The sequence below is a fragment of the Nothobranchius furzeri genome, chromosome 14 (genome assembly GCF_043380555.1).
Source record: "Nothobranchius furzeri strain GRZ-AD chromosome 14, NfurGRZ-RIMD1, whole genome shotgun sequence".
NCBI lineage: Eukaryota > Metazoa > Chordata > Actinopteri > Cyprinodontiformes > Nothobranchiidae > Nothobranchius > Nothobranchius furzeri.
Genome location: NC_091754.1, coordinates 63,472,757 through 63,490,225, shown reverse-complemented (window position 1 = coordinate 63,490,225; position 17,469 = coordinate 63,472,757). Strand labels below are relative to the sequence as shown.

Here is a 17,469-nt window from a genome sequence, read left to right as displayed (position 1 = left end):
GATGGTGGCCCAGGCCAAGAAGAAAGGTGAGCCTTCTCCCTTCTCCTCTCCTCCGGTGCCTCTGCTTCCTGACTGAAGCGCCTGTTGTTGTGTAGAGATGAAGGAGGCCCAGAAGAGGAAGAAGCAGCTGGAGGATCGATGCAAGCTTGAAGAGAGCATCGGGACCGCAGCCCAAATTTGGAACCAGGAGATCTTACCCCACTGGAGCACAATGTGAGCAGTGTTACCATAAATGTCTGGGAGGGGGGCGTCTCGGAGGTTCAGCAGCATCTTCTGGTCACGACGGACTCTTAGAAAGAAAACAGTAGATGTGATTTGTGAATAAAAGCTAAGAAGCTGAGTGTTGCTGACAGAAGATCCACCATAAGTTTCAGTTCCAGGTAAGAAGTGCTTCTCCTGAAAGATGTGTGTCGATCATATTAAAACAGTAAAATGTTTATTTTGATTCGATTTAGGATTCACCTACGGATATGAAACCATTCAACAGGTGGTTGAACACGGTCGTGTCCCAGGGAGACGATTTTCACAGTTTTCTTACTGCTAGCTATAACGTTGCTAGCTGCTTCATTTAACAGAACCATTGGGGGAACTTCAGAATGAAGCAGTTTTGTTGCTGTGTCAGTTTTTGCATCTTGGATCGATGTTGCAATCCTAACAAACTGGCTGTTAGTCTATTTCTCCAAACTGAGGCTGTTCTACGAGCTGGTCTGGTACAAATGCACCAATCTTTACTCCCTCAGTAGAACAGGAAGTTATAGTTGTGTATAATGATAAAGCCTTATGGCAACACAATATAACATTAAGTGTAGCAAATGAACTGTTAAACCTGCCGTGGTGCAGTTAGATACCAGTCTGCCACTGTCGCACGTTAATGACATCACACCAGGTCAGACCAGACTTTCCTGAATCCTTTCTGTCTGACACTGTTTAGTCAGAGGTCTGATGGGGGTTTTCAGTGAAACCTGAGAGAGCAGGTGCTGTCTGCCCCCACGTGGCCATGATCGGTAACTGCTGCTGTGCTTCTGTTCTAAACCCACCTGTCGTCCTGGCTGCAGGTGTACGTCTAGAAGAGTCAGGGAGCTCTGGTGGCAGGGCATCCCCCCAAGTGTCCGAGGCAAAGTGTGGAGCCTGGCTGTGGGCAACGAGCTCAACATCACACACGGTACGGGACTGCGTCGGGTCTAGATGCTGTTGAGTCGTCACGCCAGGCTTCTTACTCCGGTCTGGTCTGGCTGCACACAGCCTCCGATCTTTACTGTGGTTCACTTTAACGCTGTAATGGAGACGAGCAGTCAGGGGAAGGACTGGAGCCCCAGCTCTCACACACACACACACACACACACACAATAGCTGGTCTCACTGATTGTATCTGAACGGATGAAAGAGGCAAGAAGAGTGTTCCTCTTTGGAATAGTCGTGCTTCAGTGATTCCCCTCATTACAGGAGGTGACTCTAAACTCACTCACTCACTCACTCACTCACTCACTCACTCACTCGAATGGGCTTGACACACGGGAGGCGACATCGCCTCTCCTCCATTCATTTTCAACGAGACGTGCGCGACAAAGCGATAATCGCGGGTCTCCCTCCTACCAAGCGAAACGCGAAAAACGTGCGTGTGAAATTTTGCGCTCGTGCACGTGTCGTGCACAGGTGACCCAGCGACGCAATCCCAGAAAGTTGAAATATTTCCAACTTTTCATCGCTGTCGCTCGGACGAGGACCAATCAACGGAGGTTTCATTCACTGACCAATGAGCGGACAGGATGCTCCGTACATCTCCGAGCAAACATGGAGGAGAAGTTGATTATTATGATGTTTTATAGTAAAATCAGCAGTAAGATTTCACATAACTCTAGCAGCACCTTGTGAAACATCATATCTACCGCTTTATTAACTCTGAACCGCTTAAATAACCTTAATTCCCTCCAACCTGACACAGCCAAGCAAAACAACGGAAGTTTCCATTTCGCCATGGAACAGAACGCGTCGACGGCTTTGCCGCTGGCCGCTGCCGCGGGTCGCCTCCCGTGTGTCAGGTAATAAAAGCGACAGTGACTAATTTCGCTGATCGCGGTCGTTTGTCGCCTCCCGTGTGTCGAGCCCCTAAAGATCAATTTTCCATTGCTGCACCAATCAGCAGTTCTTAAGTCATGCGTGTGTGTTTGGATGAATGGGTGTGTGTTCCTCTGATTATTGACTGCTGATGTGGCTCTCTGCTTTGGGAAGCTCCTCATAAATGGAACTGCAGTAAACACACACACACACACACACACACTCCTCTCTCTCTCTCTCTCTCTCTCTCACCCCCTCTCTCTCCCTCACTCCATCACAAATCAGAAGCACAGCATCCTAGACAAACTCCTTTATGATTAAAAAGTGCTGATTGTGCAGTAATAGCGATTATTAGCTCTACGGTGGGTTCAGTGGTGTTGTGGCTACATAACAGTAATATGTGGGTACCCTATTATAACATGGAGATTGTTAAATTTCCCTGCTGAACAGGACAGAAACGTGTTATTAACACCTGGTGAGATTTGACCTGACCTTTAGGGTTCTGTGTTTGATCCCACTTGAATCCAACATGAGAAATGAATCCAGCTATGATCTAGTCCAGTGTTTCATCAGTCATCATTACCTTATTAGTGAGATGTGTCTAATTACCTACAGTGGGGCAAAAAAGTATTTAGTCAGCCACCGATTGTGCAAGTTCTCCCACTTAAAATGATGACAGAGGTCAGTAATTTACATCATAGGTACACTTCAACTGTGAGAGACAGAATGTGAAAAAAAATCCATGAATTCACATGGCAGGATTTTTAAAGAATTTATTTGTAAATCAGGGTGGAAAATAAGTATTTGGTCAATAACAAAAATTCAACTCAATACTTTGTAACATAACCTTTGTTGGCAATAACAGAGGTCAAACGATTACTATAGGTCTTTACCAGGTTTGCACACACAGTAGCTGGTATTTTGGCCCATTCCTCCATGCAGATCTTCTCGAGAGCAGTGATGTTTTGGGGCTGTCGCCGAGCAACACGGACTTTCAACTCCCTCCACAGATTTTCTATGGGGTTGAGGTCTGGAGACTGGCTAGGCCACTCCAAAACTTTCAAATGCTTCTTACGGAGCCACTCCTTTGTTGCCCGGGCGGTGTGTTTGGGATCATTGTCGTGTTGGAAGACCCAGCCACGTTTCATCTTCAAAGCTTTCACTGATGGAAGGAGGTTTTGGCTCAGAATCTCACGATACATGGCCCCATTCATTCTGTCCTGAACACGGATCAGTCGTCCTGTCCCCTTAGCAGAAAAACAGCCCCAAAGCATGATGTTCCCACCCCCATGCATCACAGTAGGTATGGTGTTCTTGGGATGCAACTCAGTATTCTTCTTCCTCCAAACACGACGAGTTGAGTTTATACCAAAAAGTTCTACTTTGGTTTCATCTGACCACATGACATTCTCCCAATCCTCTGCTGTATCATCCATGTGCTCTCTGGCAAACTTCAGACGGGCCTGGACATGCACTGGCTTCAGCAGCGGAACACGTCTGGCACTGCAGGATTTGATTCCCTGCCGTTGTAGTGTGTTACTGATGGTGACCTTTGTTACTGTGGTCCCAGCTCTCTGCAGGTCATTCACCAGGTCCCCCCGTGTGGTTCTGGGATTCTTGCTCACCGTTCTCATGATAATTTTGACCCCACGGGATGAGATCTTGCATGGAGCCCCAGATCGAGGGGGATTATCAGTGGTCTTGTATGTCTTCCATTTTCTGATAATTGCTCCCACAGTTGATTTTTTCACACCAAGCTGCTTGCCTATTGTAGATTCACTCTTCCCAGTCTGGTGCATCTTTTCCTGGTGTCCTTCCAAAGCTCTTTGGTCTTGGCCATAGTGGAGTTTGGAGTCTGACTGTTTGAGGCTGTGGACAGGTGTCTTTTATACAGATAATGAGTTCAAACAGGTGCCATTAATACAGGTAACGAGTGGAGGACAGAAAAGCTTCTTAAAGAAGACGTTACAGGTCTGTGAGAGCCAGAGATTTTCCTTGTTTGAAGTGACCAAATGCTTATTTTCCACCCTGATTTACAAATAAATTCTTTAAAAATCCTGCCATGTGAATTCATGGATTTTTTTTCACATTCTGTCTCTCACAGTTGAAGTGTACCTATGATGTAAATTACTGACCTCTGTCATCATTTTAAGTGGGAGAACTTGCACAATCGGTGGCTGACTAAATACTTTTTTGCCCCACTGTAAATGTTCCCCGTTGCTGTCAGCATGCAGGAATTAGATCTGCTGGTTTGGCAGGATCAAGGTCATCTCAGCAGGCTCACTTCCTGGATCTGGTCACTAGAGGGCAGCCACAGGTCAAAGCTCCGAGTGCATTATCGTTAGTGTTTCTGCTGCAGTGCTTTCATCACCTGAAGCGCTTTGTGTCCACTCGTACTGCTCAGTCCTTAACCCGTAACCCTCCTGCTGATGGTTCTGTGTTCCTGCAGAACTCTACAGCATCTGTCTTGCTCGGGCTCAGGAGAAGTGGAAGACTACAGCAGCACTCACCACAGACACTCAGGCTGAGGGTAGAGAGTCAACGCAAACCCTGTGTTACACTTGGTTTTATCTTCTGTCTCAGACACGTTTACACTGGTACCGTGTCTTTCAGACGTGTTGGGTTCTTCCGACCGGGAGTCGAGTCTGGAGCTGATCAAACTGGACATCTCAAGAACCTTCCCTCAACTGTGCATCTTCCAGCAGGTCAGTGATGCTGCTGGCTGTTGTGTCACGTGGTAACCGTTGATTAGGCTACAAAAGCAAGCGGGAGCCGGTCGTACTCTTAGATAAGTTACTAGAACCCTTTTCAGATTGACATTCTGGAATATGTGTGGACAGTTCAGTCCGGTTTTTAACCGGAACTGTGTTTTCAGACACACCACTTTTGTACCGGAACTTGTCCTTTCGGCTGCGTTCACACAGAAGGGAAAAGTTCCAGATAATAATTCTGCGCACACGAAGACGCATAAGAGACCTGGATGATGAAGCTCAATGGTTAAAGGAATCACTGAAGCGGTGTGAAGCGCTCCGTCGCGCGTCTAGACGGTACCGTTGGAGGCGAGCTGCCATGGTTCGCCGCATGCTACAGCAGCGGGCTATCTAGGTGCGCACAGCGTCCCCCGGTCCCCTCCTCCCCATCCTCCCTGTCCGGAACTCGACCTCACCAGTCTGAAGCAGCCACCTTGTCCGTAACAAGTCCGGACCTGTTACTAGGGGCTTCGTCCGATTAAATTACGGAAAACGTTATCCGGATGTTTGTATTCAGACACAAAGGTCTTACGGACAGAGTCCGGAACATTTCCGTTTTTCATGGCCTGTCTGAAGGGGGCTTAAGATGTACCTACTGGGTTTTCCACTTAACACGTTCCAGTGTGGACAAAAACCTAGCAGAGAACCAGCCTGGTTTCTACCAGGAACCTCCTCTCTATGTTCCGTCACACGTCTCCTCTGGTATTTATGCATGATCTGCTGGTTCTTTAGATCACAGGCGTGTCCTCCTGAAACATGGCTCCTATGAGCACTTAAAGTTCCTCCTCAGGTTTTCATTTAATTGTTGGATTTTCTATGTTTTAAAGTGTTTAAAGCTGTGAAGATAACGAGATGTTTGCTTCGATGTGATGAAGCAGTTAAATAGTAAATTAGAACATGTAAGAACTAATTTACGTGTCGATGTCATCTGTGCAGGGTGGTGGAAAATCCTAAAAACTCACCTTAAATGTTCTAGAAGTGATTTGATGAAAGGCTCCGAACCCTGGGTGTGTTAATGTCTCCAACCTGTTTTATAAACACCGTCAGAGCTCTTTGTGGAGACTGATATTACTAAATCCCTGTGGTTACTCACCAGCTGGTGTTTACAAACGTTACTGCATACAGACATCATTTAGGGTGGGTTAATAAACAGCTGGTGACTGTAAAAGAACTAACACGTTTTATAAACAGTGTTCATGTGAGACGGTGGCTGGTGTTGGGGTTAGGGTTACTACTTTACATTGTGGACTAAATACAGACTGCAGGAAGATGAGAACATCGGCTAAATCACTGATTAACCTGTCCTTGTTCCTCAGGGCGGGCCCTATCATGATGTGTTGCACAGCATTCTGGGAGCGTACACCTGTTACCGACCAGATGTCGGCTACGTGAGTCCCTCAAGCACACCTTCCCACCATTACATCACCCACGTCATCATTACATCACCCACGTCATCATTACATCACCCGCGTCATCATTACATCACCCACGTCATCATTACATCACCCACGTCATCATTACGTCGCCCACGTCATCATTACATCACCCACGTCGTCATTACATCACCCACGTCGTCATTACATCACCCGCGTCGTCATTACCTCACCCACGTCGTCATTACCTCACCCACGTCGTCATTACCTCACCCACGTCGTCATTACCTCACCCACGTCGTCATTACATCACCCACGTCGTCATTACCTCACCCACGTCGTCATTACCTCACCCACGTCGTCATTACATCACCCACGTCGTCATTACATCACCCACGTCGTCATTGCATCACCCACGTCGTCATTGCATCACCCGCGTCATCATTACATCACCCGCGTCGTCATTACATCACCCGCGTCGTCATTACATCACCCGCGTCGTCATTACCTCACCCACGTCGTCATTACATCACCCACGTCGTCATTACATCACCCGCGTCGTCATTACATCACCCGCGTCGTCATTACATCACCCGCGTCATCATTACATCACCCGCGTCATCATTACATCACCCGCGTCTTCATTACATCACCCACGTCGTCATTACATCACCCACGTCGTCATTACATCACCCACGTCGTCATTACATCACCCGCGTCATCATTACATCACCCGCGTCGTCATTACATCACCCACGTCGTCATTACCTCACCCACGTCGTCATTACGTCACCCACGTCGTCATTACGTCACCCACGTCGTCATTACATCACCCACGTCGTCATTACATCACCCACGTCGTCATTACGTCACCCACGTCACATAAGCATGGAAATGTTGGTTATAGGAGACATTTTCAGTTTGATGCTGATATTATTTATAATATAATAATATTTAAACTTTGATCATCTTAAATATCCGTAAACATTTTAATATCTGATCTGTTTCCATTACGTCACTTTTTTTTACTTTCCCCGTTGTTGGTGAGTCCCGCGTCTGTGTGTAAGCTTTAGCTTCTGTTCCAGCGCTACTGATGGTCTTCAGGAATGAAAGTGTTGGGGTGATGATAATCAGCCTGATGGATATGAATACCAGCACCCAAACGTCCCACTCAACACCTGCAGGTTACTCTGTCGCTCAGCTTGTGGTTGGAGTGACTTGGTGTCACGCGGACCTGAGCGGACCCGAGTGTGTTTGTGAAAGGCCGGCGTTTACTGTGAGTCGAAGAGACTGATGAGAATAACCAGTAAAACAAACCGGCCCTCAGTCTGTGTTTTATTTAGTGACTGGGAGAAGCTGCCGCAGCGTCTGAGTGAGAAGGACGGAAACATCATCATACTTTTTATTTCTACACTGAACTCGAGCCGTTTTTATCAGGCTTCTGCCATTTGGCACAGATTAATGTAACCTACCCATCCTGTTTAAACAACATAACTCTGGTTTAAGGATACCTGACTTGGTTCAAAGGATCTGACACCAGAGTCGACTCAAAACAAACAAAAAATCTCTAACGTTGACCTTTGAACTCAAAATGTTAGATTCCCAACCAGCCCTGTGCTGAAAGTCCAACATGGTGACCTCACACATCAGTGCTCAGTTACAAGTACAGGTACGTGGGTTTAAAAAGCAGAGTGTGGACTTGACTTGGACTCGAGTCAGACTCGAGTCATTATTTTAATGACTTCTGACTTGACTTGATAAAATCTATAAAGACTTACGACTTGACTCTGACTTAAACACATTTGTGTTTAAGTCAGACTTGCGACTCGAATCAACTTGCATCTGTTGACTTGATGATGACTTGAGCATATTTGATATTTTAGCTCAAAAGTGACACGACATGGACAAAAATCATGAATCATTCTTGGTTCTGGGTTAGATTTACTGCTGAATGCAGCAGCTGTTTGTTTATCATCCGTTTCAGTTTCTGCTGTTGGAGCAAATAAACGAAGCTTTAAGAAGCTTTAATTCTGGAATTTATTTATTATCATCGTCATTAAATAGAAGTTAGACAGATGACTTGATTATGACTTGAAAACTCAAAGTTACAGACTTGGACTTGACTTGGACTTCCACATCATTGAATTTGGACTTGACTTGGACTTCCACATCATTGAATTTGGACTTGACTTGGACTTCCACATCATTGAATTTGGACTTGACTTGGACTTGGTTGTCTTTGGCTTGGACTTGACTCGAGACTTGACTGGAGAGACTTGTGACTTGCAAAGCAGTGACTTGGTCACACCTCTGTTAAAAAGACCTCTGTGGAAGATGAAGTGTAAATTAAACTATTAACTCAATAAAAGTCAAATAAAAATACTAGTTTCTAAACTAAAAGTATCAAAGTCAAAGTAAATTAAGGTGTAAAACACATTAATAATACCCAAAATGTCTACGTAAGTATGGTAACAAAGTATTTATACTTAATTACTTGATACCTTTGCACGTAAACATTCCATGTCGCCATTGTTCTGTTTTCAGTTATACAGTCGTAAGGGATTAGCTTCCAATGCTAACAGTAGTTAGCATGGTCACAACACTGCTAACATTTAGGTCGGGTCTGACATCATTCCTAGTGGAGTACAGTGTTTAATTACACATATAGCATAAAGTATATTTAAGGAACCCGCCTGTGGGAATGATCAGGCTTAGCTGTGTTACGTCTTAAGTCTTCCTGGTGGAAACGGTTCCTGTAACAACAGAACATGCTGACTATACCATCTTTTTGCTGTGGTTGATTATCAAATCATTCTAATCCTTCAAAGCAGAGCGTGTTAAAAACGATTTTGTGTGAAATAGTGTGACAGGTCACTGGTAAAATGAACGTTTGGGATCCTCACACCCATAAAACCAGCACACGGAGAGGAGTCTCCGCGTCATGCTGACGGAACATTACAGCAGCTGATCTTTACATCTGTGCAGCTGTTTGCTACACGTTCGGTTTAGGTTGTTGTTGGACTGAGACCGGCAGCAGATGGACGCTGTAGTGATGCTTCATGCAGACAGGCTAACATTTACTACCTTTGTGCTCACTACATCAACCACATCCTGTCTGTGTTTGGATAGAAATGAGTGTGACTTCCTGTGCTGACCTCAAGCCATGAACGCGCACACACACACACACGCACACACACAGCTGTGCAGTCACCTCTTGCTTGCATTTTTTCTTTGCTTCAGCCTCGATGAGCTTCAGTTTCCGGTTTGGGTTCTTGTTGCGACTCACTACCGCTCTGAGTTTCACAGACATAAGTCGGATCTGTACGATGTTCCTTTAGGACCTGTTGGTGAAGAGTCTAAACCCTCTGCTGGTTGTGTTCAGGTGCAGGGGATGTCCTTCATCGCTGCCGTTCTCATCCTGAATCTGGACACGGCCGATGCCTTCATAGCTTTTGCCAACCTGCTCAACAAACCCTGTCAGATGGCCTTCTTCAGAGTCGACCACAGCCTTGTCAGTACACCCCCCCCCCCCCCCCCACCCCATTCACACAACCTTTATTTTACAGGGTTCATATGGGTGCTTGAAAAAGCTTGAATTTTAATGACGTGGTTGCAAGCTATGGAAAGTGCTTGGTTTCTGTATTAAGTCTTTGAAAATGCTTGAAAAACAAACTGCACAGTTTTGTATATAAGAGCAACCAAGAAAGTTTGATGAAAAACAGAATTTTTTATTGTTATTAACAACAAAAACTACAGAGCAATCGTTTCGCCTTTAATAAACATGGTTGCTGCTGCTCTGAGAGGGTCCGCTCCTTTCTGTAACACCGGTGTGTGAGCAGTGTGTGGCCGGCGGTGGGCTCCGGCCTAACTACGGAGCAGACCTATGAAGCGTTTATGCTAGCTGTGTGGGTGAGGGCCCTGATTATAAAATCAAGACTGGAGTAGAGCAGGGTGCGGGAGAAAAGGTACCATCTTCTATGGTGCTAAATATTGGTACTGTTCCGATAAAACGTCCCTGTTATAAGCCGCAAAGCTCCTCCCGCTGTTAGCGTCAGACGTGGGCTGTTCAATCACAAACTTCGTTTACACAACATCTCCGAGTTAGCAAACTAATAAAATACCAGAAACAGTCCAAGTTTCGTCTGCATCTTGTTAAAGGAAACGCGTAAATGTAACATCCATGTTCAGATTTGTGTCGCTAAACATGGAAGCACCAATCATTTAATGAACCACCTCGTCCTTCATGGCATCTAGTGAGCCAAAGCATGGGCCGTGTTTGGCTGCGAATGTAGACCTGACCCTCTATGGCAAGCCGTTTTAACATTTATTCTACAACCGCACCTGCTAGTAATTCCTATTGCTATGGGGAGTAGAATCATCCCTATAAATGTGAGGTGAGGTGAAACAGGCCTCGAGCATTGTTTTGTCTTCACCGTATTGTGTTTAAAGTTTAAAAATTTACCTTGAAAATGCTTAAAGTGCTTGAATTATTCAGCAGGAAAAGGGTAAGAACCTGATGTTCGTATCCGTACGTCTTCACGTCCTGCCTGAGCTAACGTTAGCCGTTCACACGCGGGTTTGTAACGTAAATTCAATTCAATTCAAGTTTATTTATATAGCGCCAAATCACGACAAGAGTCGTCTCAAGGCACTTCACATAATAAACATTCCAATTCAGGTCAGTTCATTAAGCCAATCAGAAATAATGTTTCCTATATAAGGAACCCAGCAAATTGCATCAAGTCACTGACTAGTGTCAGTGACTATACAGCAATCCTCATACTAAGCAAGCATGCAGCGACAGTGGAGAGGAAAACTCCCTTCAGGGACTGGGTCAGAAGGACATGTTGTTGTTGACACAGATCTACATATCATTAATATTTAAATAATACAAATATTTATTTATTTTCAGTAGTGTAACTAAACAGGGATGGATACTTTAAGCAGAAATGAGAATATTCTGTTCGTGAAATTTAATTAAGGTAATCTAATTCCTCACATCTTCCACTCTAACTTCTTTTTGCACTTAGTCAGTGAGGTCTATAATATAAGGTAATAATATTATATATCTATAATATAAGGTAATAATATTATCTATAATATAAGGTAATAATAATATTATTTATCTATCATATAAGGTAATAATAATAATATTTATCTATAATTTAAGGTAATAATATTAATTATCTCTAATATAAGGTAATAATATTCATCTATAATATAAGGTAATAATATTTATAATATAAGGTAATAATAATAATAATTATAATATAAGGTAATAATAATTATTATTATAATATAAGGTAATAATAATATTATTTATCTATAATATAAGGTAATAATATTTATCTATAATATAAGGTAATAATAATTATTATTATAATATAAGGTAATAATATTATTTATCTATAATATAAGGTAATAATAATAATTATTATAATATAAGGTAATAATATTATTTATCTATAATATAAGGTAATAATAATAATTATTATAATATAAGGTAATAATATTCATCTATAATATAAGGTAATAATATTTATCTATAATATAAGGTAATAATAATAATTATTATAATATAAGGTAATAATAATTATTATTATAATATAAGGTAATAATAATATTATTTATCTATAATATAAGGTAATAATAATAATAATTATAATATAAGGTAATAATATTCATCTATAATATAAGGTAATAATATTTATCTATAATATAAGGTAATAATAATAATTATTATAATATAAGGTAATAATAATTATTATTATAATATAAGGTAATAATAATTATTATTATAATATAAGGTAATAATAATATTATTTATCTATAATATAAGGTAATAATAATAATTATTATAATATAAGGTAATAATATTCATCTATAATATAAGGTAATAATATTTATCTATAATATAAGGTAATAATAATAATTATTATAATATAAGGTAATAATAATTATTATTATAATATAAGGTAATAATAATATTATTTATCTATAATATAAGGTAATAATATTCATCTATAATATAAGGTAATAATATTTATCTATAATATAAGGTAATAATAATTATTATTATAATATAAGGTAATAATAATATTATTTATCTATAATATAAGGTAATAATAATAATAATTATAATATAAGGTAATAATAATTATTATTATAATATAAGGTAATAATAACATAAAGTTAATAATCCGACTCTCCTCTTTCAGATGCTGACATATTTTGCAGCTTTTGAAGTCTTCTTTGAAGAGAACCTACCAAAGCTTTTTGCACATTTCAAGAAGAACAGCTTGACTCCTGATATTTATTTAATCGACTGGTGAGTTTTTGTCCTCCTGTGCATTGTTTCTGTTCTGATATTACTCTTAATGATAACTTGACCAACTCTGTGTGCCGTTGTGTCGTCTGACACCTGAAGCTGTGACCTTTTGTGTGTTTAGTGAGTCGGGCGATTCTCAGAAAACAGGAAAAGCTGACTGAGCTTTCGGGGTGAGAGTGCAGACTCGTGTGCACGAGTGTCAGCGGTCTGTTCTAAACAGTTATTCCCTCTCTCGCCACCCACCACTCAGGCTAAGCTCACAGATCTGGTCTGAAGCTTCGGGGCAAGCTGTTAATCACATTTTATAACGATAATCTCTAGAAATTATTACGCTAACATCACTTTTATTTTGGGTCACGTGGTGGCCGTCCGAACATGTTTGAGGTATAAAATCCTCTTTTTATCCAGTTTAATTCTAAACACGGTAAAAGGGAAACAGGAGTTTTCTCCGGTCTGGAGCATGCAGGCGTGTGTTAACACCACTGGTTGTTAATAGTGATGCAAACACGGAACAGACACCTTTTACCTGACAGCTCTGCGGTTGTTTAGGGTGTGGTCCTCCTACCTGATGTCCGCTTGTGTCTCTGATTGAAGGGCAGAACCGCCTGCATCAGAAACGGGAGGCGGGTCCAGTTAGACCAACAACCAAATGTTCAGCTGTAATGAGTTAACTCAGTAGTGGGACGACGGGGTTACCAGTCGTGTAGTGAAAGTGGGTTGGAACGCCTCGTAGAGCTGCGTTCACCATCGACGGTTCTACTGGACGTGGTTCAAAACCTCGTTGGCTCTTCTGACTCCTCCAGCTGCTCCTGGTTGTGTTGAGCTATAAACTCATGAATTCTGATCAGAGATCAGTAGAGTGGGTTCGGACTGAGACGACCCCTCTGATCTGTGGAGATGAACTGTCTCCCTACACTGTGATCCTCTACCGAAGCCTGACCTAATAGGACCTGTTGGACCTGTCCAGGATCTTCACGCTGTACAGTAAGTCGCTGCCTCTGGACCTGGCGTGTCGGGTGTGGGACGTGTTCTGCAGGGACAACGAGGAGTTCTTGTTCCGCACGGCGTTGGGCCTGCTGCGTCTCTATCAGGACGTCCTGACCACCATGGACTTCATCCACATGGCCCAGTTCCTGACCCGGCTGCCTGACCTCATCCCAGCCGAGCAGCTCTTCCAGCACATCTCTGCTGTCCACATGACCAGCCGTAACAGGAAGTGGGCCCAGGTGGGTGTTCCTTAGTTCTTGCCTGGTGTTGTCCCTCCCTCCTCTCCCGTGTCTGACGGTCTACCTTCTGCAGGTCCTGCAGGCATTGACGGAGCAGAAGAAATCAGCAGCCAGACAGTCCGGAGCTGAAGTGCTGAGCTGAGATGAGGGGCAACAATAAACCTCTCCAGCTTTCAGGAGAACCCCTCACCCGGCCAGAAGGACCTGAGAGGTCCAGTCCTACTGTAGCTGCTGTGATGAAGCTCCGTATCGCTGCTCTGATCCAAACCAGCATCCCAGAGGAGGGTCTGAAGCAGGGTGGGAACCAACCTGAGGCCTTATTTAACTCCCCCCTCCTCCTCAGAGGCCCAGTGGCAAACTGGAAACTGTAGCTGGGAAAAGCTGATGAATGTACCCCACACTCCCACGCTCCCCATCCTTCCCTCAGCGTTTCCTTTGGTTTCTTCATTTATTACTCCTGTTTTAATCTCATCTAATCTGAAGTCCAGTTTGGGTTTGATCTGTTCTCCGTGTTTCACCCGACAGCAGAGAAGAGTCGTTTTAGTGCTGAGATTAGAGCAGAAGAGCTAGTTTTCATCCCTGAATACTGCTACTCTAATCTCCTAAAGCCGGTTTCTCACTGGGCTCAAACGGTTGGTGACCAGTCACTGAGCGGTGAGGGACTTGTTTAGGGTCACTCAACTGGTTACATCCCATCCAACCAGTCACAGCCCAGTGAGGAACTGGTCTGGTCCTCAGATCTGAGCTTTAAAGGCGACCTCTGTCCTCGTCTGTTCTACAAATCAAAGTTTCGGCTGGAATGTCGACTATAAACCGAATGATCCGACAGCACTTTTTGTTTCCAGCGAATGTGTAGGAATCTGTCTGGAACGCTTGAACACTCAGAAACCGAGTCTCAATAAAGCTTTTACTGTTTAACAGCATTCTTAGGAAACCGATGCTTAATCAGGATGAGGTATCAAAAGTCATTTTGAGTTTGATAATCCAGGGTTTGGGGCGTCTGGATGCCAGGCCCACCTGGACTTCTGGTGTTTGCTGTGCTGTCAGCCAAGCGTTTGTGGTGCGTTAACACTTTGATGAACGTGTCACCCCGCCCTGACCGGGAGTGGGCGGGGCCTATGCCTGTAGCGCAGTAGGGGTTATTTTTAAACAGTTTTAATGATAAACTCATTTTTAAAAAGCCTTTCCTGTTCCTCAAAGTTTTTATTTATCTCAAACACGATTTTCCAGTCGGGCTTCATCCTGTAAAGCATCCAGGATCTCTAAAAGAGTCGATGAAACGGTCTTGTGATTGTTTGTCCTGTTACCTCTCTGTCCTCTCTCTTCGTCCTCCACAGAGGACACACTGTCATGGCGCTCGGAGACCGGAACGGAGCTCGTATTTACCTTAGCTGTTAGTTGACTGTTTGCTGTTTGTCAGTGTGCAGCAGCAGCAGACTTGCAGATCCCCCCCCCCCCCCCCCCCCCCCCCGGCTGTGGTCACACACCACAGGACTGCAATAAAGCTTTTTGCACAAACATGTAAGCCTTTTGCATTGAGCTGCGCCTCGTGTCATCCTGTCACATCATCAGTCATGGTTGAAGCGGGTTTTCCATTTCACCTCGTTTTCTCTTTCTATTTGTGCCGGTTGCTGTGTTTATTGTGCATCAATGGTGAAAACATGTCTCCAAAGAGATGTTGGTTACTATTAAGTTGTTACGTTAACGGTAAACTCGTTTTTATCAACACTTATCTGCTCATTCCTCCATCCGCCCTAAATGTCGCTTACTGCTGGATGGAAATCAGGACGTCTTTTTATTTTCTCTTGATTTTCTTTGAACAGACCCGTTAGAGGACTGGTAGACGTGTGGAGATACCCGAGGGTCATCATGCAGTTGTATCACTTGAAATGTATTTAAATGATGTTTTAATATAATAAAATGATGTACATATGCAGAGGCTGTGGTGTCTTCGTTAAACCTCTAGAGATCAGAGTTTACCGGTTTCATGATAATCTTGAGGGTTTGGTGGTTGCTGTTGCCCCCAATGACAGTTAGCATTAACTCTAGGGTGACCACATGATTTAATTACCCCAACTTTAGCTCTTAGCTATGAATAAACAACGGTACCTAAACATCCTCCCAGAGGAACTTCTTCAACCACCCAACAACAGTTTGGTGATTAAGGACTGGTCCAGTAGACTTAAGTCAGAACTGAGTGGATGAAGAACCAAACCTGCTAAGATCCGGTCCAACGAACTCCTCAGATCACACACAACTTGTGGTCAAACCTCCAGAGGCAGGAGGACAAAAATGATCTTGGCAAACCTAAAACATTATTTTAAAAGAATCAGATTATTGTAAAACTAGCAAATTTACCAACACCAGTTCTTGTAACAATCAAATTCCCTGATAAAAGACTGAGTTTTAATCTGTTTCCGAGCTTTTAACATTTCTGAGGTGTTTAGAAGTGGTAAACAAGTTTTTTAGGTGCCACCATCACTCTTTGAGATGCACTTTGGGCTAACCACAAAAGCATTTCCTCTAATCTGCTCCTACATCTAACCGAGTGGAAAGTTTTAGTCAGTCAAACCACAATCACCCCCCACCCACCCAAACACCTAGCAGTTTTTTATATGATCTGCTATAAACACACCTCCAGCCCTCGGTTAGAGTAGACGCCCGTAAACCTGGTGCAACTTCATCATCTACTGAGGACTATCTGCTCATCATGAGGACCACTCACAGCCTCCTGCTCTGCATCCTGGGAGCTGCGCTGATCTGTGCTGCTCTCTGCAACAGTAAGATATAGATGATCAGACTGTAAATAGACATGTCTACTCAAAGATCACTGGTGGTGGTCAGAGGGACCGTGGCGCCTGTGCTGTGTAGCCTCGCCTCTGTCGGTGCGGCCCGTTGTTGCTACATCATAGCTCATCTCCACCAGCATGTGAATGATACACTAGTGTAGAGCACTTTGGAGTCCTCTGGCTCTGAAAGGCGCTGCACAGGTGCGGGTCATTTGTTAATGATATCTTCTCTCCAGATGCAAATGGTCCGGACAGATGCTGTTTTAGGTTCCATCAAACACCTGTTAACAAAAAATTCATCACTTCGTATATCCTAACAGATGTCCGCTGCCCCAAAGCTGGAGTCATGTAAGTACTGCTGATCCAGATTGTCCGATGTTAAAATGTGATTATTTTCATCTCTGCTATCAGTATAAAGAAAAAAATATAATTTATTTTGTTACAGTTTCAACACACGAAAAAACCGTACGCTCTGTGCTGACCCAGAGCTGCCCTGGGTCCAGAGCATCATTGCTAAATTGGACAAAGAGTCCTTCTAAAGGAGCTGCAGGACCTGCCTCGCCACATCACTGACACACAGCTGCATGGTTGGGGTTATTATATAACTGCTTTTCTGTTGTTTCCAATCAGAGTTTTTACTTGGAGTCATTAACCATCTGAGTGATGTCCTTTAGAAACTACGCTTTATTTAATCATGTATTCCTAAAGCTTTTTATAATGTAACCAGAAGTGTTCCAGTTCTGATTTCTCTTTGCTGTTTTCCAGAAAACGTGACTTGTTTTCTCTAAGATTTAAAAACTAATAGAACTATTAAATGGTAATGTCTTTGTTAACTTAATCTGAAGAATTAACTCAAATAAAAACATCTATGAGCTGCCTTCCACTCTTTAGCAAAACACACACACACACACACACCAATTAAAAATGTAATCTCCATCCACATCATGA

The 17,469-nt window shown here is 43.1% G+C and overlaps 2 protein-coding genes across 8 annotated transcripts in view; both read left to right on the top strand.

The window, feature by feature from the left end:
• LOC107374197 (TBC1 domain family member 14) overlaps window positions 1–15,668 on the top strand; it is a 66,472-nt gene extending 50,804 nt beyond the window's left edge. For 5 of the 7 annotated variants that reach the window (XM_054747295.2, XM_054747294.2, XM_054747293.2 and 2 more), the window contains 10 exons: window positions 1–26; window positions 96–213; window positions 1,056–1,162; window positions 4,505–4,585; window positions 4,669–4,760; window positions 6,122–6,193; window positions 9,561–9,689; window positions 12,397–12,506; window positions 13,474–13,732; window positions 13,806–15,668. The exon at window positions 1–26 is cut by the window's left edge and continues 57 nt beyond it. In XM_054747295.2, the coding sequence (XP_054603270.1) occupies window positions 1–26; window positions 96–213; window positions 1,056–1,162; window positions 4,505–4,585; window positions 4,669–4,760; window positions 6,122–6,193; window positions 9,561–9,689; window positions 12,397–12,506; window positions 13,474–13,732; window positions 13,806–13,874 (1,063 nt within the window). In that variant the 3' untranslated portion in view covers window positions 13,875–15,668. The other 2 variants (XM_070544309.1, XM_054747296.2) reach the window with 2 other exon arrangements.
• Window positions 15,669–15,835: 167 nt separating this feature from the next.
• On the top strand, window positions 15,836–17,398 carry LOC107374198 (C-C motif chemokine 3). The gene is made up of 3 exons (XM_015942345.3): window positions 15,836–16,512; window positions 16,758–16,869; window positions 16,967–17,398. Exons 1-3 carry the CDS (start codon window positions 16,443–16,445, stop codon window positions 17,058–17,060), a joined length of 276 nt encoding a protein of 91 aa, XP_015797831.1. The 5' UTR covers window positions 15,836–16,442; the 3' UTR covers window positions 17,061–17,398.
• Window positions 17,399–17,469: the final 71 nt, after the last annotated feature.

Excerpts from the sequence above, each read along its gene's own strand:
- LOC107374198 (XM_015942345.3), top strand. The coding sequence starts at position 16,443 with ATGAGGACCACTCACAGCCTCCTGCTCTGCATCCTGGGAGCTGCGCTG. Across the intron at positions 16,513-16,757 it reads CTGTGCTGCTCTCTGCAACA|ATGCAAATGGTCCGGACAGA; the intron begins GTAAGATATAGA and ends TCTTCTCTCCAG. Across the intron at positions 16,870-16,966 it reads TGCCCCAAAGCTGGAGTCAT|TTTCAACACACGAAAAAACC; the intron begins GTAAGTACTGCT and ends ATTTTGTTACAG.